The sequence below is a fragment of the Eucalyptus grandis genome, chromosome 8, assembly GCF_016545825.1.
Source record: "Eucalyptus grandis isolate ANBG69807.140 chromosome 8, ASM1654582v1, whole genome shotgun sequence".
In the NCBI taxonomy this organism is placed as follows: domain Eukaryota; kingdom Viridiplantae; phylum Streptophyta; class Magnoliopsida; order Myrtales; family Myrtaceae; genus Eucalyptus; species Eucalyptus grandis.
The window spans coordinates 40,888,553-40,913,317 of NC_052619.1; the positions used below are offsets into that span (position 1 = coordinate 40,888,553).

A 24,765-nucleotide genomic window follows, 5' to 3' on the forward strand; every position below is an offset into this window, starting at 1 on the left:
AAGAAAAAATGGAAAAGACATCGGGACGGTTTATAAGGAAGTCTATTGACCCGATTGATTTTTTATTTTATTTTTTTGAAAATTAGGGGTTCTAATAATAAAAGTACAGACGGAATTGGATGACTAAGGATAGCATAAGCTGAGAGGAAAAAAGGGCTTGAACAACCTGGTACTTGCTCGTCGGTAAGCTAAGCACAAGGTATTTAGTGGAGAGTTGGATCGGCAAGCCTTGATGGCCCAAAAAACAAGGTGGAAATGTAAAATAATTGGAAAAAAGGAATTATTTGCAATAAGCAACGCATCAAAGCTTTTTGGACTGATCTGATTCAAATATTTATATCTGTTATCATATCTATAGTCAAAATAAATAATAAAGAACCAAAAAATTACTTTTAAGAAAGGGATAAATATATTAAAAATCATAAAACTTATCATGAAAATACAATTTAGTCTCAAAATTTTCAAAAAGTATAATCAAGTTATTAAATTTATTGTAAAGGATAATCGAGTCCTAAGATTTTTAAAAGGTGCACATGACTCATTTGATAAGCTTATCGGTTGATGAAATCGTAGGGAGTCATACTCATGGCGACTTGGTCGAATTGGGAGAAGCTGTAGGTAATATTGCGGGTCAATCTATTGAAGAATCAGGGACTCGCATCTTTTAAATGTCTTAGAATTCGATTATACTTTTATTACTAGTTTTAGAACTTGATTATATTTTTTTTTTAATTTTATGGCTTAATTACACTTTCGACACTTGATTGTACTTAAGATTTAATTGTACTTTCGTAACAGTAAGACCTTTTAAAAATTAAAATAAAAATCTGAGTGTAAGAGTTAGAAAGAAAAGTAGGATCGAAAAAAAAAAAAAAATTCCAAAGATCAGGTCGTAGATGGGCTTTTGGGCAGAGACAAATGGGCCGCATGCAAAGAAGCCCAAAACCACAGCGATGGTGGGCTTCGAATGAAATTTCAGCTCGAGCAAAAACCCTAGCTCAGTCCGGTTCCCCCCCTCCGCCTTCGGTCTTCTTCGGCTACCTCTCGCCGCTATATATTGAAGGCTTTCGGCAGCCTCCCAAAACCCTAGTCGCCTCTCTGCTCGGTGGTCGCTTCTCCTGCCGACGAAAATGTCGAAGCGAGGTCATCCCTCTCTCCCTCTCCTTCTCTTTCTGCTTTGTGTCATATGGTTTTGCCTGGGGAAGATGCGGCGATCAATCTATGGCCGCAGTGTTCGATTTCATTTGCCTCTTTGCTAGTTAGCTTTCTCGCAAAAGATCTTGCTTTTGGACTTACCCATTTGAATTAGCTTGAGAAAAAATCGATGCTTTGTTCACGGTAGCTTAAGTTTTTGCTTGTGGGTCTGGACTGGCGGGATCTCTTGAGATAGACACGCTCTCTGTGTTGATCGGGGTTGTGGGTGCTTTTGGCTGAATATGATTATAGCTTGAGAGGGAACTTTGATGGTCTTTGGGGGTTTAAATTCGGTTACCATTCGTGTGATTCTGGGGAAATTTGGTCTGGGTAGTCGGGGTAGTGAATCGGGCAGTTTGGAATTTGTGTTTCTGATGATCTGTCGATCTTGTAGGACGGGGAGGTAGTGCGGGTAACAAGTTCAGGATGTCGCTGGGTCTGCCGGTGGCGGCCACAGTGAACTGCGCGGACAACACTGGGGCCAAGAACCTCTACATTATCTCGGTGAAGGGAATCAAGGGTCGCTTGAACAGGTTGCCCTCTGCTTGCGTCGGCGACATGGTGATGGCCACCGTGAAGAAGGGGAAGCCCGACCTCAGGAAGAAGGTCATGCCCGCGGTCATCGTCAGGCAGCGCAAGCCATGGCGCAGAAAGGACGGTGTCTTCATGTACTTCGAAGGTCAGGATCACTGTTGCCCTTTTGTTTAATTTGGATTATATGCGTCAGTTGTCTGCTTGCCTCTTACTTGGGTTGTTGTGGTTGCATTCAGTGGTACCAACGTGCATCTGAACTTTTAGAGTTTCCTTCATGTTTTCGTGGTTATATTTAATTAGGTGACGATTTTTTTTTATGGTCGATTGAGTGCTCATAGGTCATATCTCCACAATACTCATAAGTATTAACAAGAAAAATTCTGCTTTCATTGTGACATCACTTTTTATGCTCTTCTGCTACTATAGCTAAACATAAAATGGAAATAGTTGATGTTTGTAAATGAAGTTAAATGGAAAAACTTTAGATTAGTTTTTTTCTTCAAGATGCAATGGTTGGTGTTGAGCACTCTTTCCTTTTCGTTCAACTGTTTTTGTTCATGGACTTGCCAATTAAATTTGACTGAGTTACTTTTGAGTGTTTGATTCCCAAAGTGTGTAGTTACATGAGTGACTAGTTTTCTCAATCGTGCTGTGTGTCTATTTTGTTTGAATCTCACTTTCCACGATTTGACATATATCATTCCACTTTCTCATGTCTTAAAATTTGGTTTATTTTATTTTCTATAATATTTATTTTTTGCTGGTGATGTGGTGCTGAGGAGTTGTTTAGGTTCCTCTTCACCTCCCAAAACCAGCAAGAGTGAATATTACCAACCTTACCCCTATACCAGATGTTAAAATTGTTTTATCATCCCTGTCAAGGTTGGGATACTGTCTTAGTCTCTGAGATTGGCCTGTATTTCTTCAGCTCTCCCATGTCAAAAATGACACAGTCTTCATACATTTTTATAAATGGAAGTCCATCATAGCGGTGCTATAGTCTTATGGAGCAAAACATTACCTGTAATTCACCAGACATTAGTCAGGTATCCACCATACATCAGTGGTTGATACAGTTACGAGTCTGGAAAAGTGAGAGTGTCCTTCGTTACAGATGTCTCGTTGATCCTATTGTGACATCTGCTCCATCTGGGCTCAACAAACTCTACCGACAACCTCTTTTCACTTGTTTTTATTTTCGTTTTCTGGACCACTCTATTAAGTGATTGCACATTAGATGCATTTATTATGTTGCATCAGTAGTTGTACCATATCGATAGATTTCTTGCATTCCGGCAGTGTATTTTGTTTTCTGACTCTGCAATCGATTATATATTTGCAGATAATGCCGGTGTCATTGTGAACCCGAAAGGAGAAATGAAAGGTATAGTTCTCTTCAAGACATGCAAATTTTTTCACAAGTTCAAATGCTTTGATTCAATAAACCAAAATGCAGAGTTGTAGAGCAGTATTGACAAATCCATAGAAAAGAAAGCAGTGATATTTTACAGGACTAGGCTTCCGGATACAAATAGTGTGGTTTTAGAGGCAAGACGAGTTTGATTGATGAAAGCTTTTGGCCCGACTTTGAAATCAGAGTCGCTGTTGTGCACTGTTTTCTCCATGATCCTCGTTTCTCATCCTCTTCTAACAATTTTTCAGGTTCTGCCATTACTGGTCCGATCGGAAAAGAGTGTGCAGACCTGTGGCCGAGAATTGCCAGCGCAGCCAATGCCATCGTCTGAGGGTTGCGGTTATCTTTTTGTTCATGTTATATGTTTTCATATTTGTGGTTTGACATTGCCAGTGGAAGTGTAAACCTCAGATTCTCTTTTTGAAGTGTCGTCATGGTTTTAGAAAGATTTTAAGTATATCTATTTTAGACATTGGGTTCTTTTCTCCAGCCTTTCCGCCTATGGCCTTGTTAATTTCCCTCACGGCTAAAGATCGATTGGGTTCGGGTTGAGTACAAGAGGCCATGTTATGGTCATGATGTTCGGGAAATTAATTTGCGAAAAAGCTCTTTTCATTTAAACGAACACAGTCGTAACGTGAATAAAATCATCACTTTGAAACAAAGCCTCCCTGGCTGCTGCAACTGGACCAGTTTTCTGTTATATTTGTATCATTTTTGTCTCTAGATGATGTGGTTATTGTTCCATCTTCATGCATTTGTCATGCTTGAAGAGACATTGATCGATTCATGGAATTGGCTCATTGGCAATGTTGTTTTTCGATGTTTCAATATGGAACTCCGCTGCTCGTATATTTTAATACTTGTGGAGCACTTTTCTCTCGTGCTAGAAGGTTGATGCAAGGAGACATGGATGAATTCCTAGCGAAAATTTTATGACGTCCATGGCAGCAATTCCTGTTTATATTGATGTATCATCCGGTTGATTGGCTAAGTTTTAACTATTCAAACGCTCCGTGGATGATAATGAAATGGACAAGGAAACAACTCTGAAATAGTCTATTTGGCAACAGTAATCACTTCCTAGGATCCTCGCTTCCTCGAGAACCGGTTTTCTTGGGAAAATTCTCAAATAGAAATCTGAAATGGAGTCATTTTTTCGAAAAAATCTATACAATGAATTATGTCCGTTCTGAAAATTCTTCTGAGAAAACGGCTTTATTTTAATCTTGTTTTCTGGGTTGTCGATTGAGTGGAGGAAATTGCGCATTTAATCACGGTTGCGCGTGAAAGTGGCTGCTATATCGTCAAAAGCCCATTTTGTCTTTTTGACATAACGCAACGACAAGTATGTAGTAAAAGCTCAAAAGATAATTGACCAGCTCATGTGCTGATGTTCGCCTAGAAAGAAGAATCAAAATATAATAAGACAGGAAAAATTAGCAAGCTCATGGCCCAGGAATGATGATGGCTGTTTATTAAGGTGCAGACAAAAAACTGTAGGTGACATTATGCGGAAAACGATGAAACCCTGATTAAAGAGCCCCACCCCAAGCACCTCTTTCCTAATTAACGATTTCAAGGCCACGAGCAATCCCTACCATGCCGTTCAATTGTACAACCAAATGTGAAATTTCACTATTTTTATCTAGATCTATTGACTGTCTTAGAAACACTTGTAAGTCATAACAACATTGTATCACACTCTCCTTTTCTATTCTTAAATACGCGACTAAAGAAGTGAATTACATCCGAACCCATTGATTAAGTGATTTCGTTCAAGTCTCTAGTGTCATTCAATCTTAATGTTATGATTGGATATGTTATAATATATAAATATTAAACCACCTATTTGCCTAAAACTTTATGCTTTTACAACAGTTACTAGCAATCTCATAAAATATTTCATGAGTTTAAGTTTGATAGAATATTTAAATAATAAACCACACCTTCATTTAGCCTTCATCTAACAATATTTTGAAATGTTAGCTTCAACAACAACTCACAAAATCTTTCTAAGCCCCCATTTGTTTCCTCAATTGCATATTTCCACACTTTATATTCATGTCAAATCCAACCTATACGTAACAAGAGCATTAGAAACCACAACTTAAAAACTTAAATTTTTACAACAATTTAGAGTAATCCCACGAAATCTTCTGGCAAATTCATCCTTTGCCATTCTCTCTACTACCTCTAATCTCTAGGGGGCGCGTCATGAAAGCTTAATAAAATGATTAGTGGACCAATCAATTCCTTTGTTTCGGTGCAAAAGAAATGCTCAATCCCAAGCAGCATGTGATTCTCGGAACAAAAGTCACCCTGTCCCCATTGAACATGCGCTCTGTGGGGCTCACATGCTCATCATCAGCACTAATCTTAAGTATATCAGAGTCTGATCTACACACCTCATCTCTCACACCATCCTGAGCTGAACATGGCGGCCAAAGCCCTCTTCTCTCTGTCCCTCTCGTTGGGCATCCTCATCTCCCTCTGCTCTGCAGATTGGAACATCCTGAACAGCCAGAGAACGAGGAATGGGGTCAAGATCAGCTTGAAGAACTACTGCGAGGGCTGGAGGATGAATGTAGAGCTCCACAACATCCGGAAGTTCGAGGTGGTGCCCGAGGAGTGCGTCGAGTACGTCGGCAAGTACATGAGGTCGACCCAGTACTTGGTCGACTCGGAGCGGGCGGTCGAGGAGTGCATGGTGTACCTCAGCACCAGCTGCAGCCTGAAGAGGGATGGCAGGGATGCATGGATCTTTGACATTGATGACACTTTGCTGTCTACCGTCCCTTACTTCAAGAAACATCAGTATGGGTATCAAATATTCTTTCTTAAATCTTCTGTATGAACGAATCATGTGTCAGGCTAAATCGATGAGATAGAGTTTGGTTCGCTCATGCCCTTTTGTTTGGGTTGCTGATGAACAGGGGGGAGAAGTTGAATGCGACTTCTTTAGAAGAGTGGATGAGCAAGGCAAAGGCACCGGCTTTGGAGCACTCGCTCAATCTATTCAATGAGATCAAGGCCAAAGGCATTCAGATCATCTTGGTCTCTTCCAGGAGGGAACACCTCAGATCTGCCACCATTGACAACCTTGTCAATGTGGGTTTCCATGGCTGGAGCAGCCTTGTCCTGAGGTCTCTCTCTCTCTCTCTCAAATTTTTCTAGTAATTATCATAAGATGTCTTTTGTTTTTTAGGAATCTAATTGTTGTTTTCCTCTTTTGTTTGGTGAAGGAGACCTGAGGATGAGCTGAAAGGAGTGCAGAGCTACAAGGCTGAGGTGAGGGAGAAATTAGTCAGTGGAGGGTATCGCATATGGGCCATTCTTGGAGACCAATACAGCAGCATCCAGGGACTTCCTAATGCCAAGAGGACGTTCAAGCTTCCAAATCCTCTATACTACATCTCCTGAAAACATCATCTCTTCCAAATCCTCTACACTACTTTCCATGTTCCACCAGGCACTTGTCTTTCCTTTGTTGTATCTTGCCCCCATTGTCAATGAAACTCCCCTTACCAAAAACTACATCCTTTCATCTTTGGATTGGGATCTATCTTGATGATCTATATCACCAAGCAAAGCAGTGGTGGTCCTCAAGCAGAAAATTAGTTACGCACAAATTAGGGCAGTCTTTCATTATTTAAGCAAACAAAGTATGTTCAACTCTTATTTAACAAGAGGGGATTCCAGACTATGAATCTAAAACAAACGTGGTTTTCTTGTCTGCACACCGGTCGTATTTGCTGCTCATTACACAAGAAGTGACCGACTACACACGGTTGCTAGTTTAGCCCATCTTTCCTTCAGCTCCCATTTGCATCTTGGCGCAATAGTCGAATAAACTCCCATCGTAGCAGCGTCTCACGGCCTCTTTTGACAGCATGCCATCCTCGTCCCTTGCCAGGATGTACAAAATTCCCCATTCAAACTTGCTGGCAACCCTGCATTCCCCAGCCAGCCGGTCACCAGAGGAATTTTCAGATCTCAATCAAGAACAGTGGCGTAGTAACATGAAACCAATTTAGGAAACTTATGCATCCTGCAACCGCTATCTATAAGACATGAATATGGCATCTATCGTGTATGCAGGATTAGCTTTGAAGATTAAACAAATAAATGAACAATAAATGACCAAAATCTCAGACTTGTGTCGACAAATGAACTTCCAAAGTCTCAAGATCATTGTTAACTCATAAACCAAGTAATGATGCACAAAAGTGCAGATGCTTTTCTCTGCTTCCATAGCATGCTGCATCTCATTTACATGAGACAGAGTATCATACCCTCAATTAATTATAAGAGTAAAAAGAAAAAACCAAGAGAAAGAAAAAAACTAACCAGCCAAAGATATCGAATGTATTTCGATTCCCTTCAGTCATATCCCAAAGTTCTCCAAGGGTCATCTTGTCAGGAACAGTACGAGCATATTTGCTGAACATGTTCTCAAGATGTGCTGGTACATACCTGTTATTCCACTTCGTGGTATCAATATGTACATGAGAGAGCAAAGACCTTAAATATACAGGTTTCAGCCTCACGAACAATAAGTACCTTCCTTCAGTGTCATATGTTCCAGTGTCACTTCCGTGCTTGTCTTTGTGTATGTTGTCTATGTAAATGGGGAAGAAGGGAGAAGGAAACCAACCCTTCACATGTAAAATGTTAGTTACCAATCATAATGCACAAAAATGCTCCATTAATGTGCCATGCCATGCCAATTCCACGTGCTTATCCAGGAGTTGGAAAACAGTGCATGTACCAGTTCAAAACTATTATGAGATTGATTCTATCAAATTGGAACCTCCCAAGGGAACGGTCAATCCTCTATTTTTGGTGACCTTTGCTTGTCCACAATGATCATCTTCATTCCTAGTCTTACCCATTCTAGCCAGAACGGTTCTCTCTATCACACTACCAGACGGCCTTTTAACATATTTTGTCCAAATTATCATCGTTCAAAATGCTAAACAAATCAAGCTAGTATTTTAGCTACTGAAAAATATTCATGATGAACTACTGACTGAATCTACTGGTATGCCTGACTCAATTACCAGCTCCAGAAATAAATTAGCATACTCCGGGAAGAGTGTCAAAATAACTTACAGGTAGGGTTGGATAACTTAGTCCCACATTGATACCAATTGCCATGATCAGAGAGGCTATCATGTTGAAACCTATTGCACGTAACCCTGTGAAGGTGTGAAAGAACTTAGAGGCCGAAGCCGAAAAAGCACACAGAACAGTATGACAAGCCTTCATGTTAAACATATTGGCAATGGATGTCAACACAAGATTAAAATAGGATCTATGCAAAGAACAAGTAAATTCTACACATACCTCTTTCTCAATCTTAAGTCTATTTTAGTTCCTGATCTAACAGTTACAGCTCAAATTTTGCCAGTGCATCATTCCTTAAATGTCCATCAGAAGTTAGGCAAAACAGGTCTCAAATTTTAATGTCATTGCCTTCGAGGCAGTCTAAAACTTCATTCAATTTACAATTGTAAAACACAATACTGGGTCATACTGGGACTCGCCATGTCCTTCTAGTGACAATTTGTTCTAGAAGTCCCAAAAGAGAACATATCAACCATATGAAGCAGCAGCCAAGGGAAATCGCTTGTTTCATAGTAACATGTGAATTTACCAATGTAAGTCTCCCAAGGGTAGACAATTCCATTGCCATCCTGGTCGAAGAAGGCACAATGCTGCTGAAGAACAGTGAGATTGTTACTCCTTTGGCCTGGTGTTCCATGAGGATGGTCAGTATCAGGAGCTTTCAATGCCCTGGGCAGATCTGTCATAGAACAAGACAACTAATAGAATAAGGTTGACGGAGAAAAGTGGTTCATGACACACATTAGAATATCTAAATATTAAACCACGCATTCATATAACAAATGACTACACAACATTTTCATATGGTGCAAGTGGAGGAGGTTCCGAGAGAACATCTTTCTAGGTCCTTACTTACCTCTCCAATTATATATACTCCACCCATTAGTTTTAGGCTAAAGTCTAGCCTACGCGTGAAAGGAGTGATTGAGAAGTTATATCTTTTAGAATTATTGGTAATGGTCCGACAACATTTCCAGCACTGGAAATCTGGAAATGATCACATAGATAACTTCAATGATCCCGATCTCATTAATATATCTCTTTCCTGGAAACTTTGATAGCTTCCATGAGAAGGAAAGACAAATGTCCCTATAAATAGCACATGCCTCGACTTTTCAATATGTTATGGCAATTTTGGTGCTGTTTGAGCCACGACATATTGAGTCAAAACTAGGAAAAGGCTAGGAATCATATGTCTTGAGTAACTTTGCTTTCCCATTAAAATCACTGAAAAAAAAAGTTCGCAGGATATGCCTAAGGAAACCAATTTAAAAAACTTCGAATCTTCTTCTTATGAAAGGTGTCTCCTCTGGGCACAAGAAACAGTAAGCTTTTCTATGTAAATGTCCAAATGGTCCATCACTCCTAAGCTCAATGGGCATGGCTTTCCCTTTCCTTAAGTATCATCCTTCAGCATCCAGTTGCCCTGAGACAACAATTGGCACATGTCCCAGAATAATACAGACATGTCCATGCAATAGCCAGAGAAAAGTAATGTCATGCATGCACCATCTCAAACGCATTGCATTACAATAGAGTCATGCAGGTAAACATGTTCAATTCATCAATCAATTGAAGTGGATCCTCATTCAAGATGTTCGGCTCACTCTCTCTTCTAGAAAGTACATTATACTCTAATACATAGTGTCGCATTTTGAATTTGGATCACATGCAAAACGATCATAAAAACCATTGTCTGTCACAACAACTATTTTTTTAGCAAATTTCTATGCATCCAAGAATGTTTGGGTAAGTAAATCCCTGCAGCTGTCCCTAGTGTTTGGTGCATTTCGTTTAGTCCTCATATATTTTAACCAAAACAGTTTAGCACCTGAAGCTTGTGTCTTAAAATAATTAGAGAATATGTGTTTGCTCTTGCATAAGTTGACAGCAAGCAGCAAAAACTGACCGGTCCATTTGGGTGGAGTAAGGCCTGATGACGGGTAATAATCATTTGATATCATACATAAGTGGACTTGGTGTAGGGTGATCGGAGTCATAATTTACAAGGTCATCAATCAAACTACAATAAGTTCAGAGTAGAATCGGACAGTTAGAGTTTGTCATCTATCATGCTTCTTCCCGAAGTTGTCGCATGCCAACGACGCTCGTGAGTCTCATGCCTGAAGTTATCATCTCTCTCTACCGATTCGCATGCACTTCTCACCGCACCAAGAATTACGACGAACGTTCCCCCCTCCAAGCCGGATTGTAAATCGCGATGGACAAACATGCGGTCGCGTCCCGTCGCGCAAACGAGCAATCAAAGCAAACGGTCGACGCGCGAAAAAAGAAAGGAAGAATTGAACAAGCTCACAGGGCTTCGGAAGTGTCCTCTCCAGGTCAGTCCGAACCCGCCTCTCGTAGGTCAGCGGCGCGTAAGGCGCCTCCGTCGCCAGCGCCTCGTTCTCCGGCGGGATCACCGCGGTCGTCGCAGCCATCTCTCTTTCTCTCTCTCTCTGTGATGATAAAAGCCAAGCAAGCGAAAGTGCCCACCCACGAAGGACTTATCAAGCGAAGAAGAGAGAGGGAGAGGGGCGTGGCGGGCATGCAAGGAAGGTGGCGGTGGCGGTGGCGGTGGCGGTGGCTTGCGCGTCCATGTGTTGAGACTTGCATGCTTCGCGTGGAGCTTTTGATGGCGCTCCCCTGTAAACATCGGACGGTCTCTCTCTCTCTCTCTCTCTCTCTCTCTCGCGGACTCTCGGACGTAGAAGTCGTGTCGTGTCGCCACGTCCGCAGCTTTCGTGTTTTCTTTCGGGTCATCCGAGAGGGAGAGGATTCCAGCAACCTTCTATCTGTACTAAATTTTTTAACATGGATACCCGGATCTGACGGAGGAATCTACTGGGAATCCGCCATTTTCGACGGTTGAGATTCGATTCGATGCATACGCTAGTGAATTGTACGCGCAATTTTCCTTCTAGGATGATTCGGGTACATGCGCAAGGTTGTGCCCCCACACACGCGAGAGAAAGAGAGAGAGAGAGAGAGCGATCGATCATTGCCTCCGCCGGATTTAGTGATTCGAGTGGCCAGGGCCGTGAGACATCGGCCAAATCCATCGGATTCAACTGCTTAGGTTTGCTCCATTCTTTGATAAATCGAGTTTGGATAGGATTATTTTAATGCGTCCATTGCCTAATGCTATGAAAAAAAAGTGATCCCTTCATTTTTTTTTTTCTTTTCATGTTTGATGTAATAAAGAGAAATTAGCATTTGAAAAACATTATGATGATATCATAACAATTCATCTTTTAATTCACGGGACGTAGAAAGTTGTATGTCGATTCTTAGACATTTAACTTTCTATGCTATAGGCAAGACTTGAGATGTTGATAGTTAAGTTCAAATCCTCATTGAGCATACTCTCTCAATAAGTAACAATTCTTCAGGCCATAATAATATCAATGGGGATATCTTTCTAGACTTTTAGCAGGACCAATTGTTTGCAACTTAATTTTTAGTAATGATGGTTGATGGCGGTGGTAGTGATGCTAGTCATTGTTGAAGAAGCACCCCTCTTCTCTCTCTCTCAACTTCTCTTGATTCTTTATGAAGACTCCATTTCTCTAGATTTATTTATGACTAAATATTTGGAATTAGTAGTTGTTGTTTTGTGGTGTTGAAATCCCTTAGTGTTAGTTGAGTAGTGTGGAAGAAAATCACCTAGGGATGGTTAATATTTGTAATTGTAGGTGAGTCCAATTTGCACAATTGTAGAACCCTTCCTTTGTGCTATGTCGGTGGGAGTCTCTTTCTAAATAGGGAAGGTCCTCTATCCAACATAAGTAGAGTGGAGAGTCTTGTCTAAAGGAAGAGAGTTGGGAAGCGTGTGTACGGGTCTTCATAGAATGTTGAAGTGTGTGGCTTGAGTGTAGTGAGTTACAAAGAGTGACGTGTGTAGTGTGTGAGTGCTATTGATTATATGTTCTTGTAATAATATTAATAGTGTTTATTATAATCACACTTTTGAAACTTCACGAGTGGTATCAGAGCCCCGACATTGGGCACTGTATCAAAGCATGTGGTTAGGGAGTGCAAAACATCGGAGTTTTGCTAGTGCACAAGTTAGGGACTGTGAAGTTGGTTGGTTTAAGACCGAGTTTACTTGGTGAATGGTGTGGAGAAGCTCAATAGCTCCAATTATAATTATGGGAATACCCACATGCAGTATTACTTGTTGGGTCAAGACTTATGGAATATTGTGAAAATAGAACGTCAAATCGGGAAAGATTCTTTACATTATTGCTCTAACTATTGAAGATGAATTATTGCAACACGTAAAGAGCGTGAACACCCCCAAGGAGGCCTGTGATAACTTGGTCATGTTATTTGTGAGTATGAATGATGCCAAGTTTCAAAGATTGGAGTAAGAGCTCCTCTTAATCTTGCAACAAGATATGGCCATAAGTCATTACTTTTCCAAAAGAAAATTTAAAGTTAAATCCTCAAGACATCATCTCTGAGACAAGGATGAGAAGAATTATAATTCATGGGTTAAGGTCAGAGTATAATGGCATTGTTACAGCTACTCATGGATGGGCAAATGAGCTAACTTTGACCTAGTTGGAGAATATGTTGTTCAATCAAGAGGCTTTAGATTTGACAAATGTTTAAGGTCTCAATTTAAGTGGGATAGAAGTGCCCTCTTCAATAATAAAAGAGGGTTCAAGGCCGAGAGGAGAAATGGTGTAGGCTAGTGTCGACAAACATAGAAAAAGTCATCGAGAATGGTAAAAGCAATCAAAAGATTATGCCTTTGGCCTGGGGAGTTTGCCGAGATCACGACAAGGATGACAAAGAAGATAAGAACAATAGAAGGCATAATGCAAAGTGTTACAACTACAGCATAAATAGGTCACTTTCCTAGGGATTTTTGATTCAAAAGAGTGGAAGGTATTGTTATGGCATCAAAGGAGAATGATAGTGAAGAGGAGTTGAATTTCCAAGCATTTCTAACGGTAGAGAAAAAGAAGAGTTCACAACTTCCTCCATTATACAGTTAGAAGATGCTATGACCCTCATCACGGTAAGCGATAAATTAATTAACTATAATAGTGATAGGATAGTTAATTCAGAATGTTCAAATCATATGGTTGGAATTAAGGAAAACTATCAAACATGTTTGAATACATTGATGGATGAGTAGTTGTCACAATAAACAACTCAAGATTTTCGATTGCCCATGTCGACCAAATGGTAATAACACCCCAATTCAGTTCACATTAGGTTGAACTAAAAAATATATATCATGTGCCAGAATAAAGAAGAATCTATTGCTTATGTCTTAATTCACAAACTCGGGCAATTATGTGGTGTTTGGTCCAAGAAATGTCAAGGTGTACTTGTAGTTTGAAAGCTATTAGTACGCCAATCTTGGAAGGGTGTCAACAAGAGTTTGTCTACGTGATATCAACACAGACGACATACGTGGACAAAACTCAAAAGAGTGATACGCTTAATTTGTGACATGCATGGCTCGGGAATGTAAGCTACCATAAGTTAAAGGCGATGATGAAGAAAAGAATGTTGAAGGGTTTTCCCCACTTGGAAGTTCAAGAATGCGTAATCTGTGCTGAATGCTGGTATGGGAAGGCACATTAGCTTCCATATGAGGAACCCACATTTAGAGCCAAGGTACCTCTCGAACTCATTCACTTAAATATATTTGAACTAATGAAGCAACCATCAATCAAAGGATCGAAGTAAGTGATAACTTTAATTGATGACTTTTCTAGGTGTGTCTAGGTTGACTTTATAGAAGAAATATTTTAAGTATTAAACAAAATTAAGGAGTCTAAAGCAAAAGTAAAAAATGAAGTAGGCAAGAAAATATTGCATTTACACAGACAATGGAGGATAATATACATCATATGAGTTTATAAAGTATATTCAATATTGCAATATATATCAACAATTTACCTACCCAAATACGCCACAACAAAACGGAGTTGCCAAAAGAAAGAATCGATATTTGTTGGAGACCTACAGCAGCATGTTGTATGTGAAAAATGTTCCCCCCAAGTTTTGGGCCGAATATATGAAAATATCAGTGCATTTGATCAATAGGCTACCTCAAGTAAGACTTGGCTTTATGTCACCATACAAAAGCTGTTGAATCACAAGTTCACGGTAAGTCATTTTAGAGTATTTGGACATGTATGCTATGCATTTGTTCCAAACAATTTACACAGCAAGTTTGATAAAAAGCAGTTTGTTGCATATTTGTGAGCTACGATGGTCAAAGGAAAGAGTGAAAATATTGTGACCCTACAACAAGGAGGTGTTACGCTTCCGGAAACGTGGTGTTTGGTGAACTATCAATGTGGTGGTCATCACAAGTTGTAGAATTACCAAATTCAAAACAAATTGAAAAAGATGTTCATCGAAGAATGGAAGAAAATGATGAACTTGATCAGAGCCAACCAATTGAAGAAGGAAATGATCTCGTAGTTGGAAGAGAAGAAGTCAATACATGATCACTTGAAAAATAAAAAATTCTATGGTAAATTGGTGTATGTCCAAGAATGATAGATTAGGTTCGACCAAGTTAGATGGAAGAACCTAAAGAGCAGAAACCCTAACTTAGGCTATCAACAAGGCAAAGAAGTTCAAATCCTAAATGTACAAATGTGACATTGACCAAAAATGTTGGAGTAATCAAGCCATCTACATATGAGGAAGCCTCGCAAGGTACAAAATGAAGAAAGATAGTTGAAGGGTTCAAAGGCAATTTTGGCATTGTTGCTAGATCCCTATCAAGAGAGATTAGTCAACAAGGGGGAGTGTTGAAGAAGCACCTCTCTCTCTCTCTCTCTCTCTCTCTCTCTCTCTATATATATATATATATATATATATATATATATATATATATATCTGTGTGTGTGTGTGTGTGTATTCTTTATTAAGACTCCACTTTTCTAAATTTGTTTAGGATTAACTATCTAGAATCAATTGTTGTTTGTGGTGACATCTCCTAGTGTTAATTGAGCAGTGTGGATGAAAATCACCTAGGGGTAGTTAATGTTTATAATTGTAGGTGAGTCCACATCACACTATTGTTTAACACTTCCTTTGTACTATGTTGACAAGAGTCTCTATAAATGGGCCAATTGAAGTAGAGTGAAGAGTTTTGTGTAGTCAATTAAAGAGAGCTAGGTAGCATGTTTATGTGAGTGGTCTTCATAGAATGTTGAAGTGTGTAGGGAGTGATAGAGAGTGAAGTGTGTATGTAGTTTGTGAGTGCTATTGAGGCCCCGTTTGGTTCGGCTTTCCCAAGGGGCTTTGGAGGCCCAAAGCTCATTGGGAAAAAAACTTTGGTGTTTGGTTCAGCATTTGAAGCCCCCATTCCCAAAATGCTTGCATTTGAAATGCTGAAAGCCTAAAGCAGGTGGGGACCTGCTTTGGGCATTTCAGTATTTTCGGCATATTGGTGTACAAGATTAATGAATTTTTGCTGATTACCTATTTTACCCTTAAAATTTTATTAAAGTCCAATTTTACCCAATACAAAACAAAACCCCACCTTTCTCGACGCTCTTTCCTCTGTTCTGCAGTCCATCATGCGATGGCTTTTTTGTCTCACAGCACGTCCGCTCTTGCCAATATCTACCTTGTGGTTCGTAGCATCGCCTCCACTCTTGCTGCCTCTTTCTCTCTCCCCTCTCTCTCTTCCTCTCTCTTTACTTCATTTTCGTCATTGGATGGTGATCTGCTTGTTTTCTCGGTCTTCTCGGTCTATTCCGATCGTTTGTTTGTGGCATGTCTTTTGCTCCAGTGATTGAATCTACTGGTTTGGCCTCTTTTCCTTCTTATGTGTTATCCGGTGTGTTGTGTGGTTATATGGGTCGGATCGACCGTTGGAGCCTCTCCTGCGATTTCGCTTGTTTGGATCTAATGCTCGCATGTTTTCTGATGCTATCCTGCAGTTTCGCCTATCCGTTAATCGGGTCTTTTCCATGTTGTGGGATCTTGAATCTTGTGCCTTTGCTGCTTTTGATGTTTGTTGACCTGACGATAGCTTCCGAGTTTATTACCTTGAGAGTTGGTACAAATAACAGTAGGACAACTCGATGTTCTTGTCCATCCTCTCTCTCCTAATGAGCGCTCGGTCGAATTTTTCTGCAACATCGTTACCATGATGAGTCCTGTCATTGAAATTTAACAAATAAGAAAGTCTCACATTTCTAGTGACTTTTGTCTTATGTTTTTTAGGAGAATTGTCGGAGGAGAAAAATTGTGTTCTTTCTAGTTCTGTTTTGTCAAATTACAAGCAGGGTTGTAGTGTTAATTGTGCAATATTGGACTTTTATTGGTTCTTGATACATTTCTTTGTTTGACCACAACACCGGCTGATTTCTACTTTTTAAGTGTAAAAAGAATCGTTGTTGTGTTGGAATCCATACTCCAATATTTTATGCTTGCAAATTGATTATAAGTTCTATTCTTACATATCTTAACAGAACAAAATGTGACATTAGTTGGGTATAAACGGGGAAGGAATTGTAAGCCAGGTATTGATTGGGATTGTACGGTTAAGTCTATTATTACTGCTTTATTTAGAGTGAGTGGCGCAACTTGATACTTCGGAATATGGACATTCTCATTTAAGATCCTTAATGATGATTATTTGATGCATTTTTTGGAATTCTTTAGAAATCCTTTGACTTTGTGAACGCGACCAGAAGAAGGCACTCACTTGCCCTGTAATTTCTTCATTATTTGGACCAGAACAGCTCTTTCATGGGCTTGGTCTTACTTCACCATCCAATACACATTAGTGACAAATAAGGCACTCACTTGCCCTGTAGTTTCTTCATTATTTGGATGACCTAATGTTATTGCTGAAAGCCAATTGTATGCAAGTATAATGTTTTTGCGTGTCCTTGTTTTTTCTCAATGTTATTTATTTATTTTTTTTGCTTTAAGTGAATATCTTCTAGTTTTTTTTTATAAGAGTGGGCTTGAGTGGGTTTTTGACTAATAAAAAGTCAGAAATCTAGCAATTTGTTTTTTAGGGGAATTGTTGGAGGAGAAAAATTGTGTACTATTCTCAAATTGTCAAATGTGAATTGATGGTTTACACTCATTTGTTTATATTTTTCATTTGAATTAGTTCATGGTTGATCTTGTATGTCTATGTCTCTTAAATTTGTTCATGTCACTTTACTAGTAGATGAGTTCATCAAAGGAAAATGCATTTTGGAGCTCGAAAGATATAAAAATCTTTTGTAAGTTGTGCATCGAACAAATTGAAAAAAACAATCGTCCTGCAAACAACAAGAAATGGATAGACAATCATAATTAGTAAGTTGGAGGAGCTAATGGACAAAAAGTATGATAAACAAAAAATGAAGAGTAAGTATGATAATCTTAAGGAATAATGAAAAAGATGGAGGTCATCGCTTTACAATGAAACTGGATTAGGATATGATTCAAAGAAGAAAACTATTGATGCAAGTGATGAATGTTGGGAGAGTAAAATTCAAGTTTTCCTCATTTCTTTTTTTTACTTTCATGTTAAGCTCACATTTAATGATACAATTTATGCAAATGCTTTATTATAACAGGTTAATCCAAAGTTTAAGGCTTTTAGAATAAAAGACATACATCATGATCTTGAAATAAAGTTAGATATGATATTTAGAGATACAGTTACTACTAGAGGAATCACATGGAATCCTGCACAAGGTTTATGTGTTGATAATGATGTGGAGACCACACAACCTAGTATTGATGATGTTGTAAGGTCTACTGATAAAAACTTAGAAGATCATGTGGATGAAACCCTTGTTGAACCAACTGGAACTTAAACTCGTAAAAGAGCCGCACAGACTTCAATGATGCAAGCTCGATGAAAGAAAGATAAGAAATTGAGCACAAGAGAGGAGCTCGGAACACAAATTAATAGGCTGCTTACTGTTGTTGAGAGTAGGAGCACTGCTAGTGCTGCATCCAAAGCAACCAGTTTAGTCGGTTCTTATGAGGACCTCATAGAGATATTGGATTTCATACCTGAGATTGTGGAAGACGAAGACTTGTACTTTTTTGCAATTTCTCATTTAAAGGAAAAGATAGATAATAAACAAGTTTTCATGAGTTTAAAGGATAATGCAAAGAAAATAAAGTATCTCAAATATGAGTTAAGAAAATAATCAAGTCTTTATAGATAAGATGTTAGCATCTTATTGTTTGAAGCTTAGTTATTCCATTTTATTTCTATCTATAGATTTTTTTTTACAGTTATTGTGAACCTAATTTCAATTAATGTTTGATGTTAGGATTGTTTTTATTTGGTGTTCACTTAATGTGATAGTTTCCATATATGCGATGGTTAATGCATTGTTTTTCTTTATATTTTGTTACTTGAAGCAGTTATGGATGATTCACATACAAGGGAAAATCATGAGTAAAAGGAAAATAAATTATGGGATCTCATCAAGCTGCAATTCTTTATCAAGCGACTAACCTTTACAAACAACCTTGCATGACCTCAACATATACATGTTATGTATGGTTAAAATAGTTGATTAGCAAAGATGCTAATTCGATAAGGTGCTACAATATGTTTAGAATGCATAAAATTGTATTAATAATTTAACACATGATTTCGTAACACATTATGGCCTTCAAAGATCTAAGAATACCAATGTTAGAGAAATGATTGGTATTTTTCTTCATATTCTAGGACATAGTATAGGTAATAGATTAATAGAAGAGCGTTTTCAACGCTCTGGAGAAACCATAAGTAGGCATTTCAACTTAGTTTTAGATAAAGTATGTGATATGGGAAAATATTTAATCAAACCAACTAATCCATAATATAGACAAGTTCTAGAGAAGATAAAAAAAGATCGAAGATTTTATTCATATTTTTAAGGATTGTATTGGAACTATTGACGGTACACATATTTCAGCGGTTGTACCTACGTTTGATCAAATTTGTTTTATTGGTTGAAAAGGAATAACAACTCAAAATGTGTTAGCCTTATGTAATTTTAATATGAAATTTGTCTATATTTGGGCCGGTTGAAAAGAACAAGCTCATGATATCCGTATCTTTTATGAAGCTATTGGAAGACGTGACACACATTTTCCCTATCCTCCTCTAGGTATGTTATTCAATGGTTTAGATACATCCATAAATCTAATTGGCATATGTTGATTAAATTTATAATATATTTATATAGGTAAATATTACTTAGTAGATGCTGGATATCCAAATCCGACTGGTTATTTGGGGTCATATAAAGAAGTTAGATATCATTTGTCAGAGTTTCGATGAGGTCCTTCACCTACGAGATATTAAGAAGTGTTCAACCGTGCCCATTCCTTACTACGCTTGACAAATGAGCAAGCCTTTGGTATATTAAAACAAAAGTGGGGGATTTTAACTCATATGCCAAGTTATCCATATGAAAAGTAAGTGCAAATTGTCGTAGGGGCAATGACTTTGCACAATTATATACGGAGGAATAACATGATTGATACGGATTTTAAACAAGCAGAATTGGATCCCAATTATGGATATTCAATTGACCATGATGATGCAAATGAATGGATGGGTGATTCAAATTTGTGTGCATCTCCGGACATGGCAGGTTTACGTGATGAAATAGTCATAAGTTTACAAAGTTGTTGAGGTTTATAATACTGAGTATAACGTATTTCTTTTTTTTTTTTTTTTTCGGACATATATAACCATGTTTACTATCGTGAAATGACTCTTTCTAGTCAAATTTGTATGAGAGGAACTTGGTTTTATTTTTCTTAATAAGGACCTCCCTTTTTATATAGGTGCTTACTAAAACAAATTAGCATCCACAATCGGTTGCTTCACCATCCATCGAATAAGTTCACCTTTTTTTTTCTATATCATTTTTATCTTCTGGTAATCAATAGCCCAATTTTTATCAATACACTAGAATGATCATTACTTAACGAATATGATTAATACTACAATAATTAAAAAAAAAATATTCAAAGTTGAAAATAAACCTAAAAGAACCCTAGGCCGAAAGTTGAGCTTTGCATCTAATCTATAATCAAATTCTTTTAATAATTTTTAAATAGATTTACTAATATGTATCTTCTACATTACTCTTAACATGAAAATGTAAAATGTTATATAATCATTGTTTATTTTTTGCAATTTCAAAAATACTAAAACTAAAAAACTTAATTTGGTCACACCAAAGGGCTTTTCAAATATATGTTTACCAAACAGTCTTGCATTTCCCTAAAATACTTTTTAATTATAGTTTACCAAACAGTCTTACATTTCCTCAAAGCTTTTTAGGCAAAAGACCTTTACATTTGGGAAAAGCATTTTTCCAAATGCTAAACCAAACGGGCCTGAATGTATACTCATGTACTTACACAAATAGTGTTTATTATAGTCACATTTTTGAAACACTACACTCGTGATGGTTCAAAGGTGGTGGCGTGCTTCTTTCTATTGTTGGTGATGTTGGCAGTCTTCATCTACGACGATCGTAGGTATATGATATAGTTCAGGGTCCAAAACATCTTGCAGTCAATATTTGAGGGATTTGCTTTGGCACAAGCATGACCTCATATTCTCAAGTGACTATTTTGCCTGTAGTAGTGGAATTGATGAAGTGGCTATGGTGGTGTTTGGTGTCTAAGCTGGTAATGGTGATGGTCACGATTTTTGGATATGGTGGTGCTCGGTCCACGGCAAAGGTGGAGGGGCCATGTCATGGTGGCTCCAAAGAGAGATCAATTATTTCTTTAAAAAAATAAAATAAAAGAAGATGTTTATCCATGGGCTAAGATGAAAGATGATGTGAGAGCTTCTCGATTACTTGATATGGAAGTGCTAGCGCTATGAGAAAAGAAGGCATGTTGGCATTGAAGTGTACAACTGAGGCAATTATGAAAAATTGACCAATTTAGCTAATTCCCCTAATTTTTTTTTTCAGAAAAATCATTTTTAAAGAGTTCATATACTTAAAGCAATATGTAAATATCTGGATATTCAATAGCAAATAAAGTCGATACTAAATAAGAAAGAGTTCACTTTAGCTCTTACTTTAAGTTTTTGAGATTTCTTTTGGAAACTTTTAAGGCTAGAAATTAGATTTTTTGTTTTTTTCTTCTAGTGAGCATCTTACATTTGAAAGTCTCTAAATTGTTGAAATCATATACTTGAATATTATTTGTACAAGTAAATGTATTATGCTAGTAGTTTAAGAGGAAGCAGCTACCCATTAAAGAAAAAAACCAATCTAATTTAGGGGTTTGCAAAAGAATCAAGAAGGAACGGGACTAGAACGAATCATAATCGGTAGTTTCTGGTATGACTCCTAATTCTAATTTGCTGGAATCAGTGAGTATCAGTCTGGTTCCCCGTTCTAAGCGTGGAACCGCCCGTCCACCCACCTAGATCGAATTGAGGGGGGGGGGGTGTGTGTATATATATATTAAAAAAGAAATGCCATTTTAATTACTTTATTATTTTGTAATTTTTCGATCAAATATATGGATATTATTGACTAATTTTTTTCTCTTGGGTGTCTAATAGGATTAACCTCCTATCTTTTTCGTTCTAATAATCCATTTATTTGCTTTTTTAATTAAAAAAAAAACATAGAAGAAGGAGAGAACCGATCGGAGATGTTCATAAGAGCCAATGGCTCATTTTAAGAATATAATTAGGTTTTTTCATTTGCCATCCCATGAGTAAATTAGGTTGACGTTAAAAAAAGATTACTCAAGCAATTAATGTTTTAACTTTTGTGAGGTTAAGAATTTTAACGTGGAGTCTAAGGGCGCGCATGACAAAATTTCTATTTCTCGATTTCTCTGTTTTTTTGTTCCCCCTAATGCAGGTTTGGAACATAAATCCATTTGGCAACACAATTTAATTTCTCTATTTACGAAACAGATTTTTATTCCGAAATAGAGAAATTGAAAAATCGAGAAAGCTGAAATTTTTAACTTCTCGGTTTCTGAAATAGAAATCGAAACTGAAATTAAACCATATAAAAGAATCTTGCACTTTCTTGCTAACTTAATTCACTCATAACCACAACTTCACAAATTATTGCTAATTTTCTTTTTCTTATTTTGCTCGTGTTTTTTTTTTTTTTCATTTTTTTGATAACTTCCTCTTTAGGATAAAATGCAATTGAATGAGTCCCTAATTTTCAAAAACGACCAAAGTTCTTAAATGCTTGCTTAAAAACAATAGGGTTTTTTCCTCCTAGAAAAGGCACGCGCATGACTAGTTGAAAAAAAAGTTCTTACGCAATAGATGAATAAAAAACGTGCCTAGAAATTTAACCTTATTTTTTTTACGGATTCAAAATTCTTGCAAAATCAAAATAATTAGATTGTTACATAATCTTGAATTTTAATTCGAAGGCAAGAGATTCAAGAGAATATCTCTTTTGCTATGCAAGGGCCATTAAAGGTTCATTGAGCAACAATAAAGAATTAGGGATGAACAAATGGACTGATTCATTTTGAGAATTAAAATAAACCTACCTTCCACTGATTAGTTCCTAACCATAAACATTACTTTAAGGTAGAATTCTCATATATTCATTTACACCATTAATCTTATTTTGTTGATAATCTTGTATAATACTAGTTTTTGATAAAATGACAAGGCTGTATAGGCGCCATTGATGGCACCCATATTCATGCTTCTGCAGTACTTGTCTAAACCTACGCAGGATGGGCTTGCAAACGATACATTGACTGAGGAGGGAAATCAAATAAAAACGCTTAGGAAAATAATTGCTAATAAAATGGCAAGGGATAATAATATGCCGAAAATTCCATGAAATTGTATTTTCAACTTTTTGTAATGTATTAATATTATTTTGATTATTATTTTGTATTTGAGGATTTGCCATGTTGTTTTAGTATTATTTCGACTATTATTTTGTATTTGAGGATTTCCTATGTTGTTATCTAATCAATTTTTATTCTTAGAAATAGAAATTTTGTTATATTATCAAACGGTTTCTATTTCGAAATAGAAATTTTTGAGTCGTTATCAAACGGGTTTCTTTGCTCGAAACTTGTCGGGGAATAGAAATTAAGAAATTGATTTACCGAAATCAATTTCTATTTCAAAATTTTGTCATGCGCAGCCTAATTCTCCACTTGTTTCCGATGTTGGGAAATCTTAAGATGACCACACCATGATCTTCGAAAAAATAAGGTTTTTAGCTAACAAGTGTTGTCTATTCATCTTGCCCTATTGTTTTCAATTCTTAGTAAAAAAAAAAAAATAGCTCGCAATTCAATTCGAATCTAAGGCTGAAAAAGCTTCGTAGGGACTGAGGACCGATTTTATGGACTCACTTGTGAACCCGGATCTAATGGATGGTCCAATTTAAGGTGGATTTATGGAATTAACAGATGAGTATCGATTCCAATTTTCGGAACCGGTTTTTAGTGGCGATTTCTGTCTCAAGGTGAGAGTCGCCTACCCTGATCATGCTCATTCCTAGTTTAACTATATAAAATTATCATTTTAGATTTTGTTATTGTGAAGGTTGTGTGGTATTATAGAAAATTTGAAAATAGTATAGATAAAATTTCGTGAATTGTCAAATTTACCTAAAAGTCAAAAATTGAAGATAAGATGCGTAATTATCATGTCTACGAGAAGATATTTGTATATTTCCCTAAATGAGCATCATTCATGCTCGAAGTGTAGCTGCTAGTTTTGTGAAATATAAACAATTCGAATTTTTATTAAGAAATGTGGCTTATATATCTTTAAATAATTCATTGGCGGAAAATTATTTTCATTATTAATAGGGTTAATCTGCTGAAAAACCAAAAACTGGTATATTCGTGACAAATTTACCTCAAATTAATTTTTTTGCCATGAAAAACTCCAAATTGGTATAATTGTGACAAATTTATCCCGATTGACTATAAAAAGTCATAAACTAGTATATTTATGACAAATTTACCCCAAACTAATTTATTCAATCACAAAAATCCTAAACTGGTATATTTGTGACAAATATATCCTCCGCCAAATTGGATTAATACCGCAAAAAAAATCACAAAAATTGTAAATTGTGATAAAGGGAATGTAAAATTCTAAATTGATATATCAATCAACTATCATTTGTCATTTAACTTAATAATTTAATTGTAAAATTTAACAAAAACTAACATAGGGTAAATTTGTCATAAGTGTACCAGTTTGGGGTAAATTTGTGAAAGGTATACTAGTTTGGAATTTTTGGTGGTAAAAAAAATAATTTAAGGTAAATTTGTCACAAGTGTACAAATTTGGGATTTTTCAAGGTATTTACCCTTATTAATAACAATTTTCATCTTTACCAAAAAAAAAAAACAATTTTCATCTTTACCAAAAAAAAAAAAACAATTTTCATCTTTACCAAAAAAAAAAAAAGCAATTTTCATCATTAATATTTATTTATTTATTTTTGTAAATAATATTAGTAACAATTTTTAAAAAATATTTTCCAATTAAA

At 37.0% G+C, this 24,765-nt stretch overlaps 3 protein-coding genes across 4 annotated transcripts; 2 read left to right on the forward strand and 1 right to left on the reverse strand.

The window, feature by feature from the left end:
• The first annotated feature begins 1,008 nt into the window (after positions 1–1,008).
• On the forward strand, positions 1,009–3,642 carry LOC104414435 (60S ribosomal protein L23). 2 transcript variants are annotated; one of them, XM_010025553.3, is made up of 4 exons: positions 1,009–1,143; positions 1,589–1,873; positions 3,071–3,112; positions 3,391–3,642. In XM_010025553.3, exons 1-4 carry the CDS (start codon positions 1,131–1,133, stop codon positions 3,471–3,473), a joined length of 423 nt encoding a protein of 140 aa, XP_010023855.1. In that variant the 5' UTR covers positions 1,009–1,130; the 3' UTR covers positions 3,474–3,642. The 2 variants fall into 2 exon arrangements, with proteins under 2 accessions (XP_010023855.1, XP_010023856.1); XM_010025554.3 differs by lacking the exon at positions 3,391–3,642 and adding an exon at positions 3,198–3,218 and having other exon boundaries at positions 3,071–3,156.
• A 1,899-nt stretch (positions 3,643–5,541) lies between these two features.
• On the forward strand, positions 5,542–6,676 carry LOC104414437 (acid phosphatase 1). Its single transcript, XM_010025556.3, has 3 exons — positions 5,542–5,965; positions 6,079–6,288; positions 6,388–6,676. The coding sequence occupies exons 1-3, from the start codon at positions 5,580–5,582 to the stop codon at positions 6,563–6,565; spliced, it is 774 nt and encodes a 257-aa protein (XP_010023858.2). The 5' UTR covers positions 5,542–5,579; the 3' UTR covers positions 6,566–6,676.
• Positions 6,677–6,848: 172 nt separating this feature from the next.
• Positions 6,849–10,713, reverse strand: LOC104414436 (peroxygenase). The gene is made up of 6 exons (XM_010025555.3): positions 10,590–10,713; positions 8,802–8,951; positions 8,258–8,343; positions 7,706–7,800; positions 7,493–7,618; positions 6,849–7,095 (listed from the first exon to the last, which is right to left on the reverse strand). Exons 1-6 carry the CDS (start codon positions 10,711–10,713, stop codon positions 6,942–6,944), a joined length of 735 nt encoding a protein of 244 aa, XP_010023857.2. The 3' UTR covers positions 6,849–6,941.
• Positions 10,714–24,765: the final 14,052 nt, after the last annotated feature.

Excerpts from the sequence above, each read along its gene's own strand:
- LOC104414435 (XM_010025553.3), top strand. Across the intron at positions 1,874-3,070 it reads TGTCTTCATGTACTTCGAAG|ATAATGCCGGTGTCATTGTG; the intron begins GTCAGGATCACT and ends ATATATTTGCAG. Across the intron at positions 3,113-3,390 it reads CCCGAAAGGAGAAATGAAAG|GTTCTGCCATTACTGGTCCG; the intron begins GTATAGTTCTCT and ends ACAATTTTTCAG.
- LOC104414437 (XM_010025556.3), top strand. The coding sequence starts at position 5,580 with ATGGCGGCCAAAGCCCTCTTCTCTCTGTCCCTCTCGTTGGGCATCCTC. Across the intron at positions 5,966-6,078 it reads TTCAAGAAACATCAGTATGG|GGGGGAGAAGTTGAATGCGA; the intron begins GTATCAAATATT and ends GCTGATGAACAG. Across the intron at positions 6,289-6,387 it reads TGGAGCAGCCTTGTCCTGAG|GAGACCTGAGGATGAGCTGA; the intron begins GTCTCTCTCTCT and ends TGTTTGGTGAAG.
- LOC104414436 (XM_010025555.3), bottom strand. The coding sequence starts at position 10,713 with ATGGCTGCGACGACCGCGGTGATCCCGCCGGAGAACGAGGCGCTGGCG. Across the intron at positions 8,952-10,589 it reads GAGGACACTTCCGAAGCCCT|ATCTGCCCAGGGCATTGAAA; the intron begins GTGAGCTTGTTC and ends GTTCTATGACAG. Across the intron at positions 7,096-7,492 it reads ACATTCGATATCTTTGGCTG|GGTTGCCAGCAAGTTTGAAT; the intron begins GTTAGTTTTTTT and ends TGGGGAATGCAG.